At 36.7% G+C, this 24,226-nt stretch overlaps 1 protein-coding gene across 4 annotated transcripts in view; it reads right to left on the bottom strand.

The window, feature by feature from the left end:
* PRKD1 (protein kinase D1) overlaps nucleotides 1-24,226 on the bottom strand; it is a 365,670-nt gene that overhangs the window by 46,511 nt on the left and 294,933 nt on the right. For all 4 annotated transcript variants that reach the window (XM_015143474.3, XM_015143473.3, XM_077938770.1 and 1 more), the window contains 8 exons: nucleotides 14,765-14,975; nucleotides 14,560-14,637; nucleotides 12,007-12,211; nucleotides 10,143-10,266; nucleotides 8,591-8,668; nucleotides 6,136-6,415; nucleotides 4,436-4,488; nucleotides 1,873-1,945 (listed from right to left, as the gene is read on the bottom strand). In XM_015143474.3, the coding sequence (XP_014998960.1) occupies nucleotides 1,873-1,945; nucleotides 4,436-4,488; nucleotides 6,136-6,415; nucleotides 8,591-8,668; nucleotides 10,143-10,266; nucleotides 12,007-12,211; nucleotides 14,560-14,637; nucleotides 14,765-14,975 (1,102 nt within the window). The remainder of the gene's footprint in view (nucleotides 1-1,872; nucleotides 1,946-4,435; nucleotides 4,489-6,135; nucleotides 6,416-8,590; nucleotides 8,669-10,142; nucleotides 10,267-12,006; nucleotides 12,212-14,559; nucleotides 14,638-14,764; nucleotides 14,976-24,226) is intronic.

Genomic DNA, 24,226 nt, shown 5'->3' on the forward strand with positions numbered 1-24,226 from the left:
TCCCCTTTAGAAAGTATAACTTTAAAGTCCTGATAAGATAATGTATGTTATAGGGGAAAGAATTAAAGTCTTGGCTCTGCCACTTATTAGCTGTGAGCAAATCCCTCACTCTTTCTGAATTCTAGGTTCCTCATCTACAATGAGGAGAAGATTGGATGAAAGAAGGCATATAAAGTATACAAAATACCCTGGTAACTATGCACACTCAAAAAATGTTAGTTATCATAATCATCATCATCACCACATAATAGGCCCTTTATGTGTATTACACCTCATTTAACTACTGCAACAAACTTTTCAGGAATTCTACGGGGCACCCCCAAGTTCTTAACTTCTACACTACTATATTGTGGTAGGTAGCAGTGTTAACTGAATCTGAAAATAAGAAATGAAAATGAATCAGAAAACAGAAATGGAAAATGGATCTAATTACTCAAACTTTTTGGTTACATACAAACGAACTTGAAATTCCAGTCTTCCAACACTTGTAAATCTAGTGTTCACTCACCCGATATCCCACTCTCACTATTCTTTCTCTTTCCAGACTGTTTTCCTTCACTATCAAATCAGCTTGTGTTCATGTTCTCTACTTCCTTAACATCATTTCTTACTCTATGATTGACTGCAGTCTCTATTTCAACTCAGCCATTTTCCTGCAAGTACTTTTTTCAAGGCCATAACTTCTTTTGTCTCTACTCCTCCATCACTGTAGTACTTGACCTCTCTTCGAAGACTCTTCTCATCTACTTTACCCCATTTGTGTCTAATCTTAAAGTTTCAGTCTTCCATGTGGCAGCCTCCTCCTATTCCTGGTCTTCAGTGTTGGACGTCCCAAATTTTGTGGCATCTGGTGGTCTCTCTACTCTCATTTGTCACCCTTGTCTCACCCCTATATGATGTGCAGTTATGTATATTAACCATGATCTATCTACCATAATTTTTTTTGGCATGCAACTATTATACTGTAGAGCAATAATTGAACAAATTGGTCCCCTCTATTATACAGTTATGCATTAACAAATGGTACAATGGTTAGTGGCTCATGATAGGTTTCTCATCAAAGAAACCACTGGAGCATTTTATAAGACTCAACATTACATTGTAAAATAGAGTAGAACTTAATTACCTTTTAAATTAAAAAGTACAATATTATATGGTGATAAATAAAACTGAATGGAACATTGTGATTATATCAGAACACTCAACCTCACCACAAGAAATAATTTCTTACTGATAATATTAAGGAACTGAAAGTTATGAGGTCATTTTACAGGGCAAATAAAGCATTAATATTAAATATTTTTTAAAGACTTGAAAAATATTCTTTAACTGGCTGGAATCTAAAATAGCAGAAGTTAGAATAATAAACTTACCAAAGAGCTTGACAATAAGAAAATAGGTAAAGACTTGATATTTCACCTCAAAAATTAAAAAAAATTCAATCCTTCAGGAAACAAATATATTGTTAAAGACACTGGAAGGTTAAATTTTGTTTTGTCTACTAACATGAATGGACTTCTGATCAAGTATGCCAAAAGAAAATGGAATTAATTTGTTTACAAATCATAACTTCCTTGTTTTCTCAATATTTTGTCTGATATTCCAAACTTCTTCAGTACTGTGTGTAGAGTTTGTCTATATTAAGAAAAAAGGTTTTTCGGGAGTATGAAACTTTCTCTTTCAAAACAGAAATATACCAATTTTCCAAGTAGGAACTATCTCAAAAAATTTTTTTAAAGACAGAACACAGAAAGATACACAGAAATATATATACATAGGTCTTCCCTTTTATGTGTTTCCTGGAAATATGCTTTTAAAAATATAACTAGCGAAAACTTTAAGTTCATAAAAATGCTCAGTGAGATAACCTACCTCCATAAACAATTCCAAACTGTCCAGAACCCAGTACTTCATCAGGAAAAATCTGATATACTGTGCTGATGTCCTAGAGGTACAAGTCCAATGAAAAAAAAAAACATGAAGCAGAACAAAACATGAGTCCTAAAAATTAATACAATTCTATTAAATATATTATAAACATTAAATATTTTTAAAATAAATCAGAAATGCTAGAAATCTGAGATGACTGTAATATTCAAAGCACATTCTTTTTTTTTTTTTTTTTGAGATGGAGTCTCGCTCTGTTGCTCAGGCTGGAGTGCAGTGGTGCAATCTCAGCTCACTGCAACCTCCACCTCCTGGGTTCAAGAGATTCTCCTGCCTCAGCCTCCTGAGTAGCTGGGATTACAGGCACGTACCACCACGCCCAGCTAATTTTTGTATTTTTAGTAGAGACAGGGTTTCACCACGTTGGTCAGGCTAGTTTGGAGCTCCTTACCTCGTGATCTGCCTGCCTTGGCCTCCCAAAATGCTAGGATTACAGGTGTGAGCCACCATGTGTGGCCTCAAAGCACACTCTTTAATTAATGTAATAACATAATGTTATGAAAACTATTCTGATCTTAAGTGGCAGAGGTTTTCTAATGTGCTAGCACATATGTTTCATTAGAAAGAAAGATGACTAAAAACCATACAATGTGATTTACTATAAGTATTAAAAAAGATATTTGCCTGTTGAGATGGCTATTTGGAAATGTCATTAAATAATCACGGTTCCCAATCACATGTCTGTGTGAATCCTGATTCCAACCACTTCTCCCCGTATGACTAGAATGAAAAGGTTGCTCCCTTATTAGTCACTCACATGCAGATGAACCTAAAGTGACGGAAGAGGAGGCTGAATCACTGTGAGTGAGCTGGAGAAGCTGCAGAAGGATGGCAACCCATATGAAATTCTCATCTGTGAAGTAGCTAAACTCGTCCAATTTCATCACTTTGGGAGCTAACAAGTTCCAAAAGTCTAATGCTTTCTCTTTGAAATAATAACTGTTAAATAAAGCATCTTTTAAATCTATGTTTTATTGTCTGTGATTTCATGCTGACGAAATCACAAGGTAATACTTTTTTCCTTTATATATTCCTATTACATCCTATCAGATTTTCCACCTATCTTCTACCCTTATACTTGACTTTATTTTTTAAAGTCCTTCTGCACATTCTGCACATGTACCCTAGAAGTTAAAGTATAATAAAAAAAGAAGTCCTTTAATATCAAATCCTACCCTCTCCATATCCTACAAATCCTTATCTTTTTCCTTTGTTCTTCCCCCTAGAAAATAACTACAAGTTGTCTCCATCCTGTGATTCTTCAAAGTATCCAAGGATGAGTTCAAGGCTGTCTAGGGACAAGACAAGTAATATTAATACTATTCTATTATTCTGATTTCAAGCTACTTCATCTGTTAAGAGAAGTGTTCTTTAGGCTTTCTGATAACTCAATGGCCGATCCAAAATTTTCAGTAGACAACAGTGGCTGAAGAGAGTGGAACAACTCCACAGCTATCAGGAATTTCCCAAGAGGCTTATAGAATAACTTGTATTTCCTAAAATGTCCCTGGCTAAGCAAAGGCAATAGGAGTCTGCAGAAAAGAAATTTTTTTAGGAATCTATCTCATGATTGACAGCACAAGAATTTATCTAACCTTCACTATAAAGTTTACCTAGTCCTCTCTAATTCGTATTTGCCTGTTTACTTTATGTCACTTTAATGTAGGCTTCAAAGATAAAGTAAGGATGAATAGAGTTTCATGAAGTTAATTTTTTAAACAAATTTTTATAAACTATAAGCTGTAAACTGCATTCTTTTGGCCATAGGTACAGCAGGTAAAATAGAGAAAAGGGTCTGGGTCACAGGAGGAGGTAGAAGGCCTTATTACTTTTTGGCTACTTGCCTTAGGGATAAAATATAACAAATAAAGCAAACATTTGACAGACTGTAAAATATTTCATAATATGGCTGATCTACAATTTTCAAAAACTAAGCTGCAAGGATGGAGTTACGTGGCACAGGTGACTAGGGTGCTAAAATGAGAACCCATAAGATTCGATTTATGCAACTTTCTTAAAGTCTCCTTGATGTGTACAAGTGACTATAAGAACATTTGCAACTCCTTGTCATAATACAGCACTTCTAGGTAGCAACTAAGGAATGAGAACAATGGCATTTTTAAGCTACTTATGCAAAGCAAGAAATTTATCTTATTCTGCTGCTGTATTTATTTTACTGTGTAATATCAACCATTAAAATTCCAGTACCAAGAAGGGCAAATACGTGAGAAATCAGGCATCACATTATGATTGCCTAGCTGAGATAAACAGATATTTGACTCTATATTACAGAATTGATTATAAAAAAATTACTAAACAAATCTATATCATTTAATGTTTCTAAAATATCACAGAAAAATATCCAAATTCTATTTTGCTTTTCAAAATTTACTAAAAAAATTAAAATGAATTTTAAAACCTATTTTATGATGCTTTTATTTTCCAGTAATCACATTACCAAGTTTTATATTAGTAGGTACATACTTACCACATTTTCTTGAATCTGGCAATTTGATACCGAAATACTCACAGAGATATCTCCTGGAAATGCATGTAAAACAATATGCACACAAAAAGTCAGTAAGAGAGGTGATAGCAACACAAGTAAATACATGCTTACAAATCATCCTGCAAAAGTGGTTTTAAATAAATCACAGCAATTAGGGTTTTCTAAGAAAATGTCATTAGAATATTTATTTCTTTTCAAAATTACATATTCACCATACTTGGTTTTGAAAAATAACATTCTGTGAATTTAGGGTTTGGTGCCAGAAGGACTTGGATTCAAATACTGGCTTTGCTACTTCACAGCTTTGGTACAAACTCGGACAACTTAATCTCGCTCGAGAGACACTGATTTCCTTAGTTGTAAAACAGGCCAATCGTTAAAGTCTACCTGTTGGAATTGGATTAGGCATTAAAATAGAGATCTTATGTAAAGTGCTTAGCACCAAAATAGGCGTATATATTCTATTAATATGTATTTTGATTGTAGAGATAAACTAAAAAATTATGACACATCAACAGATAACACTATAATGTAAAAAACCAGAGGTTAATTCATAGGTTTCATTATAAGTAACTATTACGAAATTTAAAAATAAATGACTTTTTTATTCAAATATTTCTCTAAAATTTCTTCTTTAAAATTTATCCTCAATACTGGATCTAGGTTGCATTTTAGCAAATGTATCTCATTCAATTAATGAACAGAGATTTCTTCCTGGGATAAAATGATCAAGAATTACCAATTACCATGTACTCTGCACATCAAATTACCATATCCTGCACAGAATACTAGGTGAGGTGTCTTTAGGGAAACTTATTAATTCAGATTTGCAAATAACAAGACTTGCACTCCATGTCAAGCTAAAGTTGACTAGATTTCTTTCTCCTCTTCTTTCGTTCGTTCGTTCGTTCGTTCGTTCCTTCCTTCCTTCCTTTCTTTCCTTTCTTCTTCTTCTTCTTCCTCCTCCTCCTCTTCTTTTCTTCTTCTTCCTCTTCTTCCTCATCCTCTCCATCTCCTTCTATCTTCTTCTTCTTCTCTCACATTCCATGTCAAGCTGAAGCTGGCTAGATTTCTCCTCCTCCTCCCCCTCCCCCTCCTTCCTCTCCTCCTTTTTGCCCAGGCAGGAATGCAATGGCTTGATCTTGGCTCCCTGTAACCTGTGCTTCCTGAGCTCAAGCAGTTCTCCTGCCTCAGGCTCCAGAGTAGCTGGGACCGCAGGCGCATGCCACCATGTCTGGCTAATTTTTGTATTTTTTTGTAGAGACAGGGTTTCTTCATGTTGCCCAGGCTGGACTAGAACTCCTGGGCTCAAGTCCTCCACCTACCTTGGCCTCCCAAAGTGCTGGGGTTAGAGGTGTGAGCCACTGAGCCTGGCCAGATTGCTTCTTCTTTTACAACCAATAGCTCTAGAGGTCTGTAATTGCCTAATACATAGTGTTTATCTGAATTTGTTAAATTTTAATATAAAATACCTACAATAAAATAGGATAATTTAACAAACTAAACATCTTAGTATGTGCAGCAGCTTTTATTTAGAGACCGTACATTCTCCAATAAACTAAATCATCCCCAAGGAGTCTTTGTTCATTCTGTTCTTAGGAAGGACAGGGCACATGTTTACTAAGCAATGGGTAGGCACATGATGAGCTTTGGGCTGATTAGAAAACTGGCAGACTCACTGTGCAAGTTGGTTCCTGTACCCACGGACGAGCCCTTGGGAATGACGGGCATGAGGGCATGCTGGATGGCTATCTCCCACATCCTGGCCACATCTGCACCCACGCCACTGGTGAGGACACTGTTATTTGGTGGTGGGCTGGAAGGATTGAGCACATTTTCTCCCACATAATACACTACATTTGCCGTAGTGATTTCAAAACAATGAGGATTGGCCCCATTAGGAATTAAAGCTGAAGTTTTTGCTGGTTCCAGAGATAAAATTTCAGATAAAGGAATTTCCTGTGAAAGAAAAAAAGTGCTAAAGGTAGTTTACCAAAAGTATGTAAACTTTCAAAGAAAGTTCATGCCAAGAACATGTGAAAAATGACATCACAAATAACCACCATTTATATAAAATAGTTTTAAACTATAAAACACAGAATATTGCTAAGCCAAATTTAAAAAAATAGCTTTACTATGGGAAACCTTATTTCCTTTTTCTAGAAAATGTGACTTTTTATGCTATGTTCATGTGGCAAGAGTAAGTATGGTTAGGAATAATGAGTTTGAATCTTCACCACAATCTAAGACTTAGAAAATAAATGATAATTTTTATAACAGTGAGGTAGAATCACAACACTTTTGAAATGCATTTAGGTAGACATGGCTATTTTTAAATTTTAACCTATTCTTTAAGGCACTCAATACATGTTAATGTAATAACATAGCCAAGTGAATAGTTTAAGTGAGGACAACTAGACACTGGTTTTAAAACGGTCTTTTTTTTTTTTTTTTCTGAGACAGAATCTTGCTCTGTCACCTGAGCTGGAGTCAGTGGCGTGATCTCAGCTCCTTGCAACCTCCACCTCCCGGGTTCAAGTAGTTCTTCTGCCTCAGCCTCCCAAGTAGCTGGAATTTCAGGCGCCTGCCACTACACCTGGCTAATTTTTATATTTTTAGTAGAGATAGGGTTTCAACATGTTGGCTAGGCTGGTCTTGAACTCCTGACCTCAAGCTACCCGCCTCGGTCTCCCAATGTCCTGGGATTACAGGAGTGAGCCACTGTGCCCAGCCATTTATTTATTTATTTATTCATTTATATTTATTTTTGAGATGGAGTCTTATTCTGTTGCTCAGGCTGGAGTGCAGTGGTGCAATCCTGGCTCACTGCAAACTCCGCCTCCTGGATTCAGGTGATTCTCTTGCCTCAGCCTCCTGGGTAGCTGAGATTACAGGTGCATCCCATCACGCCTGGCTAATTTGTGTATTTCTGTAAAGATGAGGTTTCATCATGTTGGCCAGGCTGGTCTAGAACTCCTGACCTCAAGTGATCCACCTGCCTCGGCCTCCCAAAGTGCTGGGATTACAGGCATGAGCCACTGCGCCTGGCCAATAGTCATCATTTTTAAGGCAATTCATATTAAAAAAAATTAATCACTACTGTGTCTTCCAGGAAGTATGCAGGGACTAAAAATAATAACTTCTAAAACAAACTTTTAATTTTAAAATTAGTGAGGTTTCCATTTTCTGTGACAGCTGTGTAAAATGGCTATGGAGAATCAAATCAACCATTCCACAGTCTGCATTCATTTTGAAGGACCACGTATCTACCCTTTTCTCTCTTTTTTTTTTTTTTTTTTTGAGACAGAGTCTGGCTCTGTTGCCTAGGCTGGAGTGTAGTGGCGTGATCTCAACCCACTGCAAGCTCCGCCTCCCGGGTTCACGCCATTCTCCTGCTTCAGCCTCCGGAGTAGCTGGGACTACAGGCGCCCACCACCACGCCCGACTAATTTTTTGTATTTTTTAGTAGAGACGGGGTTTCACCGTGTTAGCCAGGATGGTCTCGATCTCCCAACCTTGTGATCCGCCCGCCTCAGCCTCCCAAAGTGCTGGGATTACAGGTGTGAGCCACCGCGCCCGGCATACCCTTTTCTCTATGAAGATTTTTTTTTTGGAGTTGTGTTTTTCTGGGTGATATAATATGCCATATCTGTATTACTTAATGTAGAGGGACAGAATAAAAATTGCTGCCATTTTTTTCTCTAGAGGAAAGTGCTCTTTGTGAATACTGACAAGCATGGAGAAATCATACAATGTTTCTTCCCTCCTGGCAGTGTGCTAGATGCAGTGGATATCAGGAGTTTACTTTGAGCTTATCTGCTGTGACCATTAATTTTCTAGTTAAATCACACATCTTTGCTAAAATATTCATTAATCTTTGCCTCCCTCCTTCTCCCATCATTCCATGGTACCAGAAGCACTCCTTGGGGAAATGTAAAATTCACAGATGAATCAAGGGGTCCCAACCTGAATCCCAAGAAATTTGTAGACTGTAGAAAAGAAAAAAAAAATAGCTCCTGGAGGAAGCACAAAAATAGTCACGTTTGTTGGATGTATTTCCTATTTCTTACACTCTACATTCCCAAGAAAAAGCAGTAAGAGGTATGAAACTCCAAAGAAAGAGCCCCCTCTTACCTTGTAGTACCTGCTTCCTGTGTCATTTTGAAAGAGGGTAATACATTTGCTATCCAATCTCCAATAGTGCCGTTTCCGCTGAAACACAAGTTAGATCCAAGATCCTTTTTAAAAAACTTCAAAAATATCCACCATTAATAAAACAAAAAGATTTCCCCAATGGGGACATAAGATTTGAGAGTGGAAAGTGCATGGGCTTTGGAAAAGGCAGACTCATGCTCAATTTCAGGCTCTGGAGGCTATTTAGCCACATGTCTGATAAGTATCTGGATTTATGTTACAGGGTTGTGAGTAATAAAGAAGATGAAGTATTAGCACCCAATAAGAGCCTGGCATTTAGAAAGTGCATAGTAAACAGAAAACATCATTTTTAAGCTTATTTCACTGCATGAAGGGCTAAAGGCAGATGTATAGTTTATAATAAAATAAGGTTTACTAGGAGATGCAATGTTTATTATTATTATTTTAGGACATAAGAAATGCCATGCTGATGGAAACAGGTATTCTCACTTCCATTGGCAATGGGCAAATTCTGAATGTTAGAGTAGAAGTAAAGAATATTTTGCTGGACAGTAAGTTTGACTCCATGACATCAACTTAAAGTCAGGGGAATGCATCAAACAACCAACTCTACCTTCTCTCCAGCTCACTAGAAATCTAACCACTATGATTTGGTGATCAGGTCCTTCTTCACTGTAGGTATATTTTTCAGGATTTTAGGTTGTGTGTGTATTTTTATCTTATAAAAGACCCCAAAGCTCTATTCTGCTCTTCTTCTCCACAACCAATTTCAGGCCAGTCAAATATATTAAATATATTACATCATGTCTAAAAAGAACTAGGAGGTATTCAATTGAGCCCTATAATATCAGGTAAGTCTTCTCTCTCTAACAGAGATGGTCAAAATTATAGATAGATCAATTAGATTATAGGTGTCTGCTTATCTGTAGTGATCCTTTAGGTAAGAGATGAGAAAAGCAATACAGTAAAATAAATCAGCCAATTGTCAATTTAACTTTGAAACGTGAATCAAGTTGTTCTCTCTTATGTACACACACAACTTCATTCATCAACTATTAAGAAAATCTGGAGACATGAACACTCAGGATACAGGCTTCCAATGTTCCTGAATGGGTCGGTTCTTCAGGGAAAACTCAGTTAAGGACTTAGGAAGTATAAGATAGTTATCACTGTATTATTCTCTGCCTAGAATGCAGTATTTCTTATAAAATTCTAAATTGCAGTGGAACGTTCTGAAAGCACATACTGTGGCTTCCACAAGTACTATAAAATGGCAGGTAGACATCTCAGGTAATCAAGGTCAATGAATTTGTTTGCCTGAAATTGCTTTCCACATTTTTTCCTAACTCCATTGCTTGCTCAACTACATCTGACACCCTGAGACTGTAATGCACCTTACCTAATCCTGTGTCATGCCTGTGCTGAGGTTTACTCTGAGTAATGAAGGCATCTCACAGCCCTCACAGGACATTAGCAACTCCTCTAATTAAAGCTAGCAAGGCAAGAGAACATTGTTCCCTGTGGATCTTACCAGCGTGTCCTTGCTGGTGTAGTGGACCATCCATCCTTCTTTCATGACTGTGCTGCTTTTCCTCTTCGTGTGTTTGACAGACTGCACTACTCTCATGAGTGGGATATTGTTGCTTGTTGATGGACTTGAGAAGTCAAAATATTGTAGGAGAAAAATGTTTTCAGGTACATTTTATGTATTTTCATGCATAAAACCTTATGTTAGCTAATCCAAGTGAAACTTTACAAAAATTCACATCTCAATTTTAGTAAAACATATTGTCAGGCACCATGGTTCTGAAAGTGGGTTACTCTGAAGAGTGATAGGCACTTCATTTGTACACCTTAAAAAATCCCGGCCGGGCGCAGTGGCTCACATCTGTAATCCCAGCACTTTGGGAGGCCGAGACGGGTGGATCACGAGGTCAGGAGTTCAAGACCAGCCTGGCCAAGATGGTGAAACCCCGTCTCTACTAAAAGTACAAAAACATCAGCCAGGCATGGTGGCGGGCGCCTGTAATCCCAGCTACTCCAGAGGCTGAGGCAGAGAATTGCTTGAACTTGGGAGGTGGAGGTTGCAGTGAGCCGAGATTGCGCCACTGTACTCCAGCCTGGGTGACAGAGCAAGACACCGTCTAAAAAAAAAAAACCCAAGGCTGGGTAATAAGCACCTCATCTTTTGGGTTGAAATATATGGTGTTCAGTTTTCAGGTCAACCTGAGGAAGAATACTTCTTAGTCTACTGAGGCCACACTATTCAGACTCACACATGAAAGCTTATTTGCTTATTTATTTCCTATTATAGGTACATTATCAATCATTTAGAGATTACATTATTCAACATGAATTTTTAGTTTCTCGCATAATGTCATAATAATTGGAATCTGCTAGTCTCTGTTTCTTCCTCTCTTCATCCCTCCCTCCTGGTCCCCCTCCCCACAACATGAATATATATGTTATTTCACCCACTTCTCCCACCCCCCACCATGCAAACTCTTTGGCACTAAAGAAGTGTATGTCTTCAAAAGACAGGTCATAAGACAATTATTTCCCACTATTTTAAAAATGTTCATTATGCCATTAAATGGAAAAAAATCATTTCATTGCTCTACTCTCATGAACAATTTCTGTTTGTCAATAAACATGGCATTTGTAAAATGGACACAAAAATTTCAATAGGCTTTATGATATAAATCAGAGACTAGGAAACATTTTCTGTAAAGGGCCAGGTAATAAATATTTTAGTTTTTGCAAAAGACCTAACTTTACCAATATAGTGCAAAAGCAGCCAGAGACAATATGAATGGGCACGGCTATGTTCCAATAAAACTTTACTACAAATTGGGCAGCAGTCCAGTCTGTCCTGGTGGCCACATTGTGCTGACTCCTGATATAAAAAGTGGGGATCATCCAGTAACCAAAAGCAAAAATTAGATAACAGATATAAAATTGCACATACTTCTGAAATAATATCAAGAACAGTGAAGTATACAGAGACTATGATATTTGTAACAGGGGCCAGCTAATAAAATAGATGATGTCTGCTGAGTTTGATCTTGATCTTTGTTGTTTCTACACAATGAGCTTCGAATTAATATTAACTTAGTAATAAACTTGTGGATGGCAAGCATGAGCATCTCTCACATGCAAAAGAAAATGGGTCAATGAATGAGGTGATGCTAGGAAAGGATGGAAACCACACTTCTCCCAGGGAACCCAGACCTCCTAACTTCAAAGGCTCTCACCTACAGCACACAGCTCATTCATAAGAAATTAAACATGTACTTCACATTTCTACTATAATCTATTAAAATATCAAAGAGGTTTAAAGAGAAAATACTGCTTGGGGTTCCCCCATTTGCTGAGGCTGGCAGTACTGCTCTCACCTGATGGTTCTGTTGGCATCCTCGTGGTCAGGGTCTGGATCTTGCATCTCACCACTGTCATTCTGGCATTCTGCCATTGCCATCTCTGCATCTTGGACCATTGCTTCTTCCATGTCATCCATGAGCCTACTGTTCCTTTCACTATCATTGTCATCACTCCCTTCTTCCATGACCACATCAGACTCTGCCCCAGGGCTAAGCAAATCTAGAAAATTATTTTGACCCATGAAGATAAGCCTGGAATCTTGGAATCAGGGCTTAAGAGACAGTCAGGTGATCCTAAAACAAATAAACTGGAAGCCCCAAAAAGGCAGTTCTGTGAAGAGATTATTTCTTTTTTTTTTTTTAACTTTTAAGTTTAGGGGTACATGTACAGGTTTATTACCTAGGTAAACTTGTGTCATAGGGGTTTGTTGTACAGATTATTTCATCACCCAGGTATTAAGCCTGGTACCCATTAGTTATTTTTCCTGATCCTCCCTCCTCCCACACTCCAACCTCGAAGGGCCCCAGTGTGTGTTATTCCCCACTATGTGACCATGTGTTCTCATTATTTAGCTCCCACTTATAAGTGAGAACATGTGGTATTTGCTTTTCTATTCCTAGGTTAGTTTGCTAAAGATAATGGCCTCCAGATCCATCCATGATTTTCAATTTCCTTTTTTATTTCAGTTTATAAGCATCTTAATTTATGAGAGGTTGAATATGTAATTTTATAGGTAGATGCTCGTTTTCCGTTCTTCTAAGCCTGAAAACATGAAAAGTCATGAAAAGCCTTGGAAGGAAGCCAAGGCTGGGATAGAGGTAAAATGCTAGAAGGCAAAGTGATACCAGGCCCCAGTGACTGGGAAGCTGCTCATATTTTAGAAACACAGCCCTGGTGGGAAAAAACATATTTACGTAAGAGGATGACAGAAACTTTCACATGAAAAAAGACTCAAGCCACTGATTCTTACTATTGGAGTAACTTTGAAAATCACGAATTCCAATATATTAAATTGGTCACATAGTTACAGCTTTTAAATAAGACATTTGATTTTTTTTTTTTTTTTTTTGAGACCGACTCTGGCTCTGTCGCCCAGGCTGGAGTGCAGTGGCTGGATCTCAGCTCACTGCAAGCTCCACTTCCCGGGTTTACACCATTCTCCTGCCTCAGCCTCCCGAGTAGCTGGGACTACAGGCGCCCGCCATGTCACCTGTCTAGTTTTTTGTATTTTTTTTTAGTAGAGACGGGGTTTCAACGTGTTAGCCAGGATGGTCTCGATCTCCTGACCTCGTGATCCGCCCATCTCGGCCTCCCAAAGTGCTGGGATTACAGGTGTGAGCCACCGCGCCCGGCCGACATTTGATATTTGAAGTAATATTGAACCCTGTCATTATGCAGTTGATGGTAATGGTTAAAAATTATAATCACTTACTGATGCAAAGTACTCATTTTAAAATTAAAACATAGATTAATGAGAGACTCTAGCCTGCCAAGCTTGGAAAATACACATTTTACCAGATTTTTCTGCATGTATGAGAAAATACCATTTCAAAGTAATCAACAACATCAAAAACTGTTCTGCTTCCCCTTTGTTATAGTTATCCAGTACACACTGACATTCCCCGAGCCTGAACAAAGTCAACACCACATGCCACAGAAAGTGGGACGATCGCCAAGCTTTCAATTTTGGCAGCTAATTCATGAATCTCCAAGCCAGAAACAAGTGTGACAATGTTTTCCTGGAGAGCTCTTCCTTCTTCTTCTTTTCGGTACAGTATATATTTCTTCTAGAGAAGAAAGTTCTAGAGCAAGGATACTCATTCATTCTTCTTAGTTCATCATTCATCAGCTTCTTAGTAACAAAAATACTCAACTAAAAGTATCTGTGGTCTTTTATAGCCATTTTTCTTTCCAGAGGAATTGGAAAACTGGTAGCAGACTAAAGGTACAAAGAAGACCACTATCTGCAGAAAAAGCTAACCTGGGATTCTAAGTCAAATATTTTGGTAGTGATCCATTAGCATGCTACCTAGGAAGAAAATGTAAGCTCTTTGTTTAGATATGGCATTTTTCTTAGCAGTCCTTCAAAGTTAATTTATACAGTTAGAATTTTCTTGAAGGAATAATGCCAAATATAGAAAATATATCTATTTTTTTGTTGGCTGACAAAGTTCCTTTTATTATTAAAGATGACTGAAATGAGAAGGACAGAGGAAGAGACTGAGAGCTACAACTTGTAGGCAGCCCAACAACATCCACATTTCTGGGCAAACTAGGATAAGAGTATAAGAAAATAAAGCTGTGAAATAAAGTATGGCTACCCAAGTTTTCAATACTAGCTGCTCACCATGTAAAGATCATGAAAGGGTCTTTGACTGTTATCAAAACTCCATGGATGCTTTTCTATAGTAAAATAGAACAAACACTGGCCATAATTCACTTTTGGACTGTGTCTGAAATATCTGAACCAAAACCAGAACCAAACCCAAAAACCCCAACTAAAATCATCATCACCACACTCTCTAATAGGGAAGAAGCACAGACATGACAGCTGATCTTTTACCTACCTCCATTAATAGTCACTTCGCCAAGGCAGTTGTTTGGTACTTTTGGTGCACAACGTTTATGGCAGTTGAATCTGCAATCTAATCCCAGTGATTTTCAAACAAAACAAAATGAGAATTTGTCAGAAAGAGAAGTGGTAACCAGAAAATACTTATGTCAGATGAATGAGGGTGATCAAAGTTTGACAGGTGACAAAATCATCCTTACCTTTGCACTGCAAGCCCTGCCTGAAAAGCCCCTTCAGAAGCTTCTTGCAGTACTGGCATACTGTGGGCCGGGTGTAGGAGTGGATGACAAATGTATGCGGCACTTTAACTTTAGACATCAAAATCTTGTCAAGTTGAATTGGTCGTCCAATGTATGATTGAGAATTTGACCTCTTCTCTCGACCAATAAATGACTCTGATGGTGATTTTTGCTACATTTTGGAAAACAATAAAGGAAGTAAGATGTAAGAGGCTATTTGATTTATATATTTATATATTTTAAGATCTCGGTTTACTCTTGTATTTAGTACTTTGATGTTTAATAATATGAAAGAAATAATACTATATTTCTGTTAATTAATATAATTTACTTGCTTTCTCCATTTCTATTTGAGTTACCTTGCTTGTATAATCTTAAAAAAAGAGAGAGAATTGGAGATCAGAACATTTAAACATGATTTCTAGGTCTTTCAAATATGTTTTTGCTTTAAAAAAGTGGTTCTAATACAGAAATACAAAGTTGGAGGCAAATAAACAGTGCACATATACCGTTGACATTTTCTACAGTATTACATGCACATGGTTACAAAATGCAAGCATTTAAGACAGACAGAAAATGAAAAGTAAATGCTTCCTGTTTGCCCTACATGGTACTTCATTGAAAAAATGCTGTAATCCCAGCACTTTGGGAGGCCAAGGCGGGAGGATCGTTTGGGGTCAGGAATTCAAGACCAGCCTGACTAACATGGTGAAACCCTGTCTCTACTAAAAATAAAAAAATTAGCTGAGTGTGGTGGTGCACGCCTGTAATCCCAGCTACTCAGTAGGCTGAGGCAGGAGAATTGCTTGAACCTGGGAGATGGAGGTTGCAGTGAGCCAAGATCGTGCCACTGCACTCCAGCCTGGGCAACAAGAGTGAAACTCGAAAGAAAGAAAGGAAGGAAAGAAAGAGAGAAAGAGAGAAAGAGAGAGAGAGAGAGAAAGGAAGGAAGGAAGGAAGGAAGGAAGGAAGGAAGGAAGGAAGGAAGGAGGGAAGGAAGGAAGGAACGAAGGAAGGAACGAAGGAAGGAAGGAAGGAATGAAGGAAGGAAGGAAAGGAGGGAGTGAGGTAAGGAGGGAGGGAGGGAAGGAGGGAAGGAAGGCAGGCTTACAGTTCCTTTGGTTTGCCTAAAGAAAAAAAATAAACATGATTTTAAATTTTTCCTCAGCCATACAACAAAAGATTTGTATTACCAAAAACAGAACTAATATACTATACAAGGAATATAAAAGTGGATGTTTTGGATATAATTATATCTCTGTGCTCTCTTGTCCGTCATTTTGGAATTATTTAATCAGTTCAGTATATAGATTTTAAAAAATTAAATTAACTAAAGTTAACCATGTTTTCAATTTTTTGGATAATTTGATGGTACCTCTTATATCCTGTGATCTATTTGAGAATAAATATATCCCATCAGAATAAATGTATTTTAGAATCATCAGAATAAGATAAACCGAATTGCTTTTGAACCGTTGTTATAATTATATATCTCATTTACATATCTCAGTTATTAAGTTCCTACTCTATAGCAATAACTGTGTTAGGTGCCTTAAAACATAGGCCTTATTATCTACAGTTGAGGCATCTAAGCTCATAAAGTTTAAATAGATACCTCTGGGTCAAATGCTAGTAAATAGTGCAGCCAAAATGTGAACCTACATTTGTTTGCCTCCAGAGCCCTTGTTTTATCACCACTCTCGGTTAATTTCTAATTTTAAATGATTACTGATAAGACAAGCAATAAATCACATTTACAAAAAATTTCTATCCCTTTCAATCCCTATCTGCACCAAAAGGTTAAATACTATTACCAAAAGTGAAAACTATTATTTTCACATTCACCAGCTACAGTAAACTTAAAATGAAGTTCTACACAGGAATATTAGGCCTACAGCTACATTCACAAGTATAACTCCATAAAGAAAAACTGTAAAGCATAATTATTCTGGAAAGGTTCAACTCTTGCAGAGAAGTCTAGGGAGATTATAAAAATAGCCAAAGGTTTGCCAAACCAGAATCATGAATATATTGAATAAATACCTTCAATGGAATTAAACAATAATTAAATCCACAGGGTAAGGTCCCTGTTCTAGTGTCCTCTAGTAACTGTAGCCAATGGGCCAGTTTTAAGCATAGACTAAAATGAAAATGATATTTTTCCATAGTTGAAAAGTTTTAACACTCAGAATAAAAGATAACCTGATGTCACACTTTCTTAGCAGATTTAACACGTTATCAGATTTGGAAAATCCTATGAAAAGCTGAACAAATCACTGTTCAGTTACTTTCCTTAATTTAAGATACCTAATTGAAGGCTGTGCTAACAGAGTCAGTTTGACATTTACTATACCATGGTGCAAATTCATTAGAAAAGCAAGAGGGAATCTAGTAAACTGAATATTTTCTTTTCATCCAACATAAACGCTGCCATAAACTATAAGAATTAGAATTATTTTTGAGAGGTTGTTTCATTTATTACCTTCAAGGCAAGATCATGTAAGAAATTTAAAAATATTCCAAGTTTAGGCAAAAGAAATTAGCTGTCACTCTGTAGCCCAGAGACTATACTACACACATATTGGGGCAATAATCAGGTTTACACAGCCAGCCACATGTGTCCTTGGCACAGAATATGTAATTTATAGTGTCAGAAATTAAGATTTTAATAGCATTAATAAACAGTGCCCTCATACCATTCACACCATTTTAAATTTCAAAATCAGAGAGCAATCCAACTAGACTTATCATTACCTTTTCTTATAGTCCCAAATATAAGTGATCATTTTCAATATGGCCCATATTTCTAAATGAAAAAGTAAAGCTTTAAATCTTGACACAGGGTGCATGCATAGTAACTTATCTTGTAGAAATTCATTTACTGCTGGAAGGAGACTGTTTGAGTCATTTAATTTTACTAGATAACAAACACCTTGGGAAAGGGAGCATGGAGAAGCTGTCTGAAGTTCTATTTTCATTATTCAATTCTATGTTTCTGGGAGTGTATACACACACATTTGCATGTGCTTTCCCTAACACGAGGCAAATCTAAAGTGCGAAAACAAAAAAGAAAAACTGTGTCATTATCTGATGATTTCCTGTAGGGTTTTTATCCTTCCTTCAATCAAAAATGTAAAACAAGGACTTTGTTGATATATAACAGATTATTAAAAAAACCAACTGGCTATGGAATAAGGCCATTACCCTGTAATATATATTTATCAATATTTACCTAAATGTTTAAGAACCACCCTTTCTGTAATACTGCCATCATCCCTTTAAAAATATTTCTTCTTTTATTTTTGTTTTTTGAGATGGAGTTTCGCTCTTGTTGCCCAGGCTGGAGTGCAATGGGGCAATCTTGGCTCACTGCAGCCTCTGCCTCCCAGGTTCAAATGATTCTCCTGCCTCAGCCTCCTGAGTAGCTGGGATTATAGGCATGTGTCACCACACCCAGCTAATTTTGTATTTTTAGTAGAGACGCAGTTTCTCCATGTTGGTCAGGCTGGTCTCCAACTCCCGACCTCAGGTGATCCTCCCGCCTCGGCCTCCCAAACTGCTGGGATTACAGGCATGAGCCACTGCGCCCAGCTGGCGAAAGTATTTCTAATGATGTGATCACAAACTAAGACTTAAAGATTTTCAGAATCAATGACACATTTTGTCATTAATAATTAATAACCAGTTGTTATTTTGAGCAAAAATATAAAATTCCAATTATTATGTGAAGTTTTATGTGAAGGCATGTACACCATAAAGCATAACTACAGTATGTTTTTGTTTAATATATCAAGCTACAGAGCAGGCAAAAATTCAGAAATTAATAGTTTTAAAGGAAATGATACTTTAAAAAAAATCTCATTGATCTTTGGATTTTAAGATAATTTCAACAGGAAACTAGATAGTAATTTGAATCATAATGTTGACAGAAATAACTGGAAATTTTTGCATGAAATGCATTATTATACAAAGTAAAGAGATTTCATCATATACCAAGTGTATATGTTATAAAAACTTTATTATACATAAATAAAATTCAAATTCTTCATTAACTTACTACATTTTCTTGCCTTACTTTTATATTTACTTACAATGTGCACAGTACTTTAGAGTTTTAAATAACACCTTTCTTTAAAGCTAACTACAATAAAGTGAAAATTCTTCCCTACCCATCAACACTACTGAAGGTTTTACTGGGTTTATTAGGTTAACTAAATGGTGTTTAAATTAATTTTCACTCTTAGTTCCTATTCCAATTTGACCCCATGTAGTTGGTGAACCTGAAAAATCTGCAGAATGATTTTTTTTTAGCGAGAAGAGGAGGGAAAGTTGAAATGCTTTGGAACGTCTGTTTTATTCTGCTTCATTAATATGTTCAGAGAAAAAAATGGCTCAAAACTTAAAGAGCACATTTAAAATTTCGTTTTCTATAACTATGGGAAACACATATAAGAGAATGCATTTTTAAAAATTTTATATTTTTATATTAGCCATATGTTCTATGAATTGGAGGAGTTTGGATCAACTTACAGGTGTGGAACTTTTGTAAGAATTGACATCACTGTAATATGGTATTGAGATAGATGCATATAAATGATTTGATTTGACAAATTATATATAATGACAAATATAAAGGTATTTTTTGTGTTAGAAGTGTAAGAGTTAACACATCATGCATGGGAGATAATATGAGAACATAATGATGAAAGTTGTATTTTAAAGCCAGGAATAGAGATTAAAAAAAATTACGGAGATCAATTTTTTTTTTAGTTTGTGGTTTCACAAAACATCTTTAACATTCTTTTATCAAGTGTTTCATTTTAAATTACTGCTAAAGCTGGAACTCTGTGCACTGAACACCTACTCAGAGAGACAATGTATCCTGCTCTTCTAGAGACTGAATTTGTTTTTTAACCTAGTGTGCTAAATTAATGACTCAGCAAGTTTGGAACCTTCCCAGGAAATGATTGCTTAGATGACATTGTGGAAACTCCAACTGCCAGCACGTCTTTAAACATTTAACAGGACTGAAATAATTTCCCAACAAGGTATATTCCACTTAGCAGTTCAAAATGAACTCTCTTCATGAGTTAAGCTAGAAAACACAGAAGAAAAGTTGCCTTTACTTGTGGTTTGTTTATTGTCACTTGTGTAAAAAAATCAAACATAAAATTCTCTGAGATAAAAGTCACTTGACAATAAAAAATGATTCAAATGAAAATGTGTGCATTATTAAAATATTTCTGTGTGTTAATGAAAATTCATTTCACAGCCACTCACTGTGTCTGGAGTTTGGGAGACAACCTCCCTTTAAGTTAAAGAGAAATAGAAAGAGAATACTTTAGCATACACTCGAATATCTCTTTATGGATTTGTCTGAATCGTTTGATAATAAGCTCCTATGGAAGAACAATGTTCATGACAAACAGTAAGAAGTTTCACCTGAGATAAATATATGTTTTCAAGAAGTAAATGCATAAGATTATTTCATGAGACATTTCAATAGAAATATTTAATATACAGGCTGTACTAAAAGATTTTTACAATTTAAAGTTACATAAACGGTAACACTGACATACTTGCTTTACAGGATTTCAGTTTTAAGAGAGGACACCTGGCTAAGGAATGTTTTCCACTGCAAATGTTCTGTACTTGTCTGCCTGCTCCTCGCCCCGACTTCAACATGAAAATCTGTGCAAAACTCTTCTGCTACCAAACTCCAACACTTAATAGGCTGTTCATATTAATGGGTGGTCCTCAGCATCAAGGATGCAATGGGGAATGGTTGAGACTATAATAATTTGGAGAGGACAGTGTCACTGTAAAAGGGATGGCTACAGCTCAATTAGTTCTAACAGCTGCCCTGTGAATATGTAAATCCATTGTTGATGGATTTTTTAGTTTTTCAAAAGAAGCAGGGAATGTAGGTGTGTTATAAAATAACTTGATCCAGATGTTAGCAACTGAAAAAAGAAATTTAAAAACTTTGTGCCTGTCAGTTTATCTGGGGACTAAATCTAGTTCAAATGGAGATCTTTGAGGTTATAAGAAGTGTTTTCTATCATTATCTAGTTCAGTCAGAGACCTTCATATATGCCAAACTATTTTCATAGCACTTTACATGGATTTCATTTATACCTCATGTATAAATAAACTATAAATACAATAATTTATACATTTTATACAACTATTTTCATAGCACTTTACATAGATTTCATTTATTTATACCTCATGTATAAACTATAAATACAACTATTTATACATTTTATACAACTATTTTTATAGCACTTTACATCAATTTCATTTATGTATACCTCCATGTTACACCTAAAGAAACTGAATTACTGAGAGATTAAATCATTTTCCCAAGATCACACACTTGTAAGTAGCAGAACTATGAATTCAGGTAGTTTTGCTCCAGATAACAATGATTCCTTTCTCCTTTGATACTCCCCCGCTCTCACATTCCTTGATTTTATGCTAATATAGAAAACAGCAAATATTTTCTTCCTCTCAGTCAATCAGGACGACAAAAGAGACAATAAGACAACAAGAACAATCAGATAGTAGTGTGTTTTATGTGCCAAAAATGGAATGCAGAATATCATGAACCCCTTAACCTTGACCTACAGAAGAGATTTCTAACCAGCTTGTCTGTGCTTAGATGATAGGACCTGAGTCATGTATGTTTTCCAGAACACGGTAACTAGTGGAATAAAGGGCTGCTATTCCATAAACATCACTCAGTTGGCTGCCTACTTTCCTATTCAGGTGTTATTATGCTTAAAAGATACTAGCATAACTATGCAAAAATAGACGCAAGCCAATGTTAATCTTTTATCCCAGAAGTTTCAAGATCTAGCATTTTGGACTATCATTCAAAGAACAGTGCTGAGTAACAGCTTAAGACAGTTCTCTCCTATTGCCATCGAGATGGATCTATCGAATTTAGCAAGTGTTTCCTGGGGAAAATTTTACCTGAAAGTTCAATTCAGAGGCTTCAGGACTTATAAAAATGAGGAAATAACATGCTCTGTGCCCAATTAGTTTACTAGCCAGTACAGTCCTAGGCACAGCATAACTGTTATTATTGTTGTCCTTTATATTTACTCTTTCCCTTTTTCATAGATGGTTTCCTCCTTATTCTTCAGATTTCAGTTTCCATGACCCCTTCTCTGAGAGGCCTCCACACCACCTAACTTATTGCTTACTCCCACTCCATACTCTATTACTCTCTCGCATCATCCTGTCTCCTCCAAAGTCATTAATGCGGCATGCAACTGCATTTACCTATTTGTTTACTGGATTTTTATTGCCTCCCTTCAACAGAATATAGGTTCCAGGAGGGCAGCATCTTTATTATTTTGTTCATCATTGTATCATCAATTTCTGGAATACTGTGTCACAAAGAATAAGTGCTTTTATATATATATATATATACACACACACACATACACACACATATATATATATATATCAAAGTTTGAAGGAAAGATAAACCATATTCATGGTGGAGGCGGGGGGTCATTCAGAATGGGGGTTTCCTGAAGAAAAGACATTTGCATGGACCCCAAGGTGAGTCTTGACATACCATGACTATGTTGAGTATTATTAGTAATTAAAATTTTGTTCGTGTGTGGGGTGGGGAGGAAGGAGGGATGGCTAATGGGTGCAAAAAAATAGCACAGTGAATAAAACCAAGTATTTGCTATCACAACAAGGTGACTATAGTTAAAAATAATTTAACTGTGCATTTTTAAATAATTAGAAGAGTACGATTGGATTGTCTGTAACACAAAGGACATATCGTTGAAGTGAATGGATACCCCATTTACTGCGATGTGATTATTAAACACCACATGCCTGTATGAAAATATCTCTTATAACCCAAAAATATATATACTTACTATGTACCCACAAAAATTAGATAGATAGATAGATAGATAGATAGATAGAGACATAGATAGATAGATAGATAGATAGATAGAGACATAGATAGATAGATAGATAGAGACATAGATAGATAGATAGATAGATAGATAGATAGATAGATAGATAGATAGAATCTTTCAGGACAATTCAGTCCCATCAATCTGCAAACTGTCCAGAGATTTCTTTTTTGTACTTCAAAACTGTCCATCTCACTTAGGGATGATGACCTAACCTGCTGTCAGGAAAACATCGCTGTGAACACTCAGTCTGAGGCTACTTTCTGAAGCAAAAAACAAACAAACAAACAAAACAGAAAGAAAAACCCCACACAGTCATCTGTAACAACACCTACATGAATATATGACCTCTCACACAGGAGTGGGGATTTTCCAGCACAGAGTTCTTTGACAACAGAAAAATATGAAACCCCTTGAGAAATGGAGTTCATATAGGAATGAACATGTTTCCAGGCACTATAATTCAGGCAGTAGAGAGTAGGGTGTTTGCTGAGTTTCAGGTTGTTTGGTGGTATTCTGATTATCCCTTGAGCTACCTGTCAAATATCCTAAATATATAGAATAATAAATAAAAGCTAATCAACACCTTTTCATAACAGTAAAAGGGTGGCTACTGGGCAAGTAAAAAAAATATGTGCCCACTGCTTAGCGGTGACAGATACTGTGTTATACCGTGGAGAATCCATATCTTAACATATGCAGCAACTTGTGAAAGCTTTCAAAGTAATAATATATATGATCTCTTACTAAAATACAAGGGGATCTAGATTTGCTGAGTGCTAAAGTAATCGTGGAAGTTACATTAACTTTTATATTGCCTCACTCTTCTCAAGTAAACCAAAATGAAAGGTAAAGGAACCTTGATATTTTCTTTTTCTTTTTTTTTTTTGAGACGGAGTCTCGCTCTGTCGCCCAGGCTGGGGTGCAGTGGCCGGATCTCAGCTCACTGCAAGCTCCGCCTCCCGGGTTTACGCCATTCTCCCGCCTCAGCCTCCCGAGTAGCTGGGACTACAGGCGCCCGCCACCTCGCCCGGCTAGTTTTTTGTATTTTTTTTTTTAGTAGAGACGGGGTTTCACCGTGTTAGCCAGGATAGTCTCGATCTCCTGACCTCATGATCCGCCCATCTCGGCCTCCCAAAGTGCTGGGATTACAGACTTGAGCCACCGCGCCCGGCCAGGAACCTTGATATTTTCTTAAGTGATCTACCCATTGCAGGGAAAGCACCAGAATTGTTCAAAAATTGTGGCAAATTACATGTACATTTCCAGTGAGGAAGAATATAACTGCATGTCAACTTCTACTTTGGGGCTTTAAGTGTCAGAAAGTGAAATGGAGGGTAAACAGATTATGTGGGAAAACCAAGGACAGCAATGTTAGAGGTAAGTATTCCCATAGTATTTGACATTGCCTGAAGAGACAGGGACTTGACCTGAGTTTATGATCTCACTGGAAAGCTGAATGAAATAGTCTGAA

The sequence above is a fragment of the Macaca mulatta genome, chromosome 7, assembly GCF_049350105.2.
Source record: "Macaca mulatta isolate MMU2019108-1 chromosome 7, T2T-MMU8v2.0, whole genome shotgun sequence".
NCBI lineage: Eukaryota > Metazoa > Chordata > Mammalia > Primates > Cercopithecidae > Macaca > Macaca mulatta.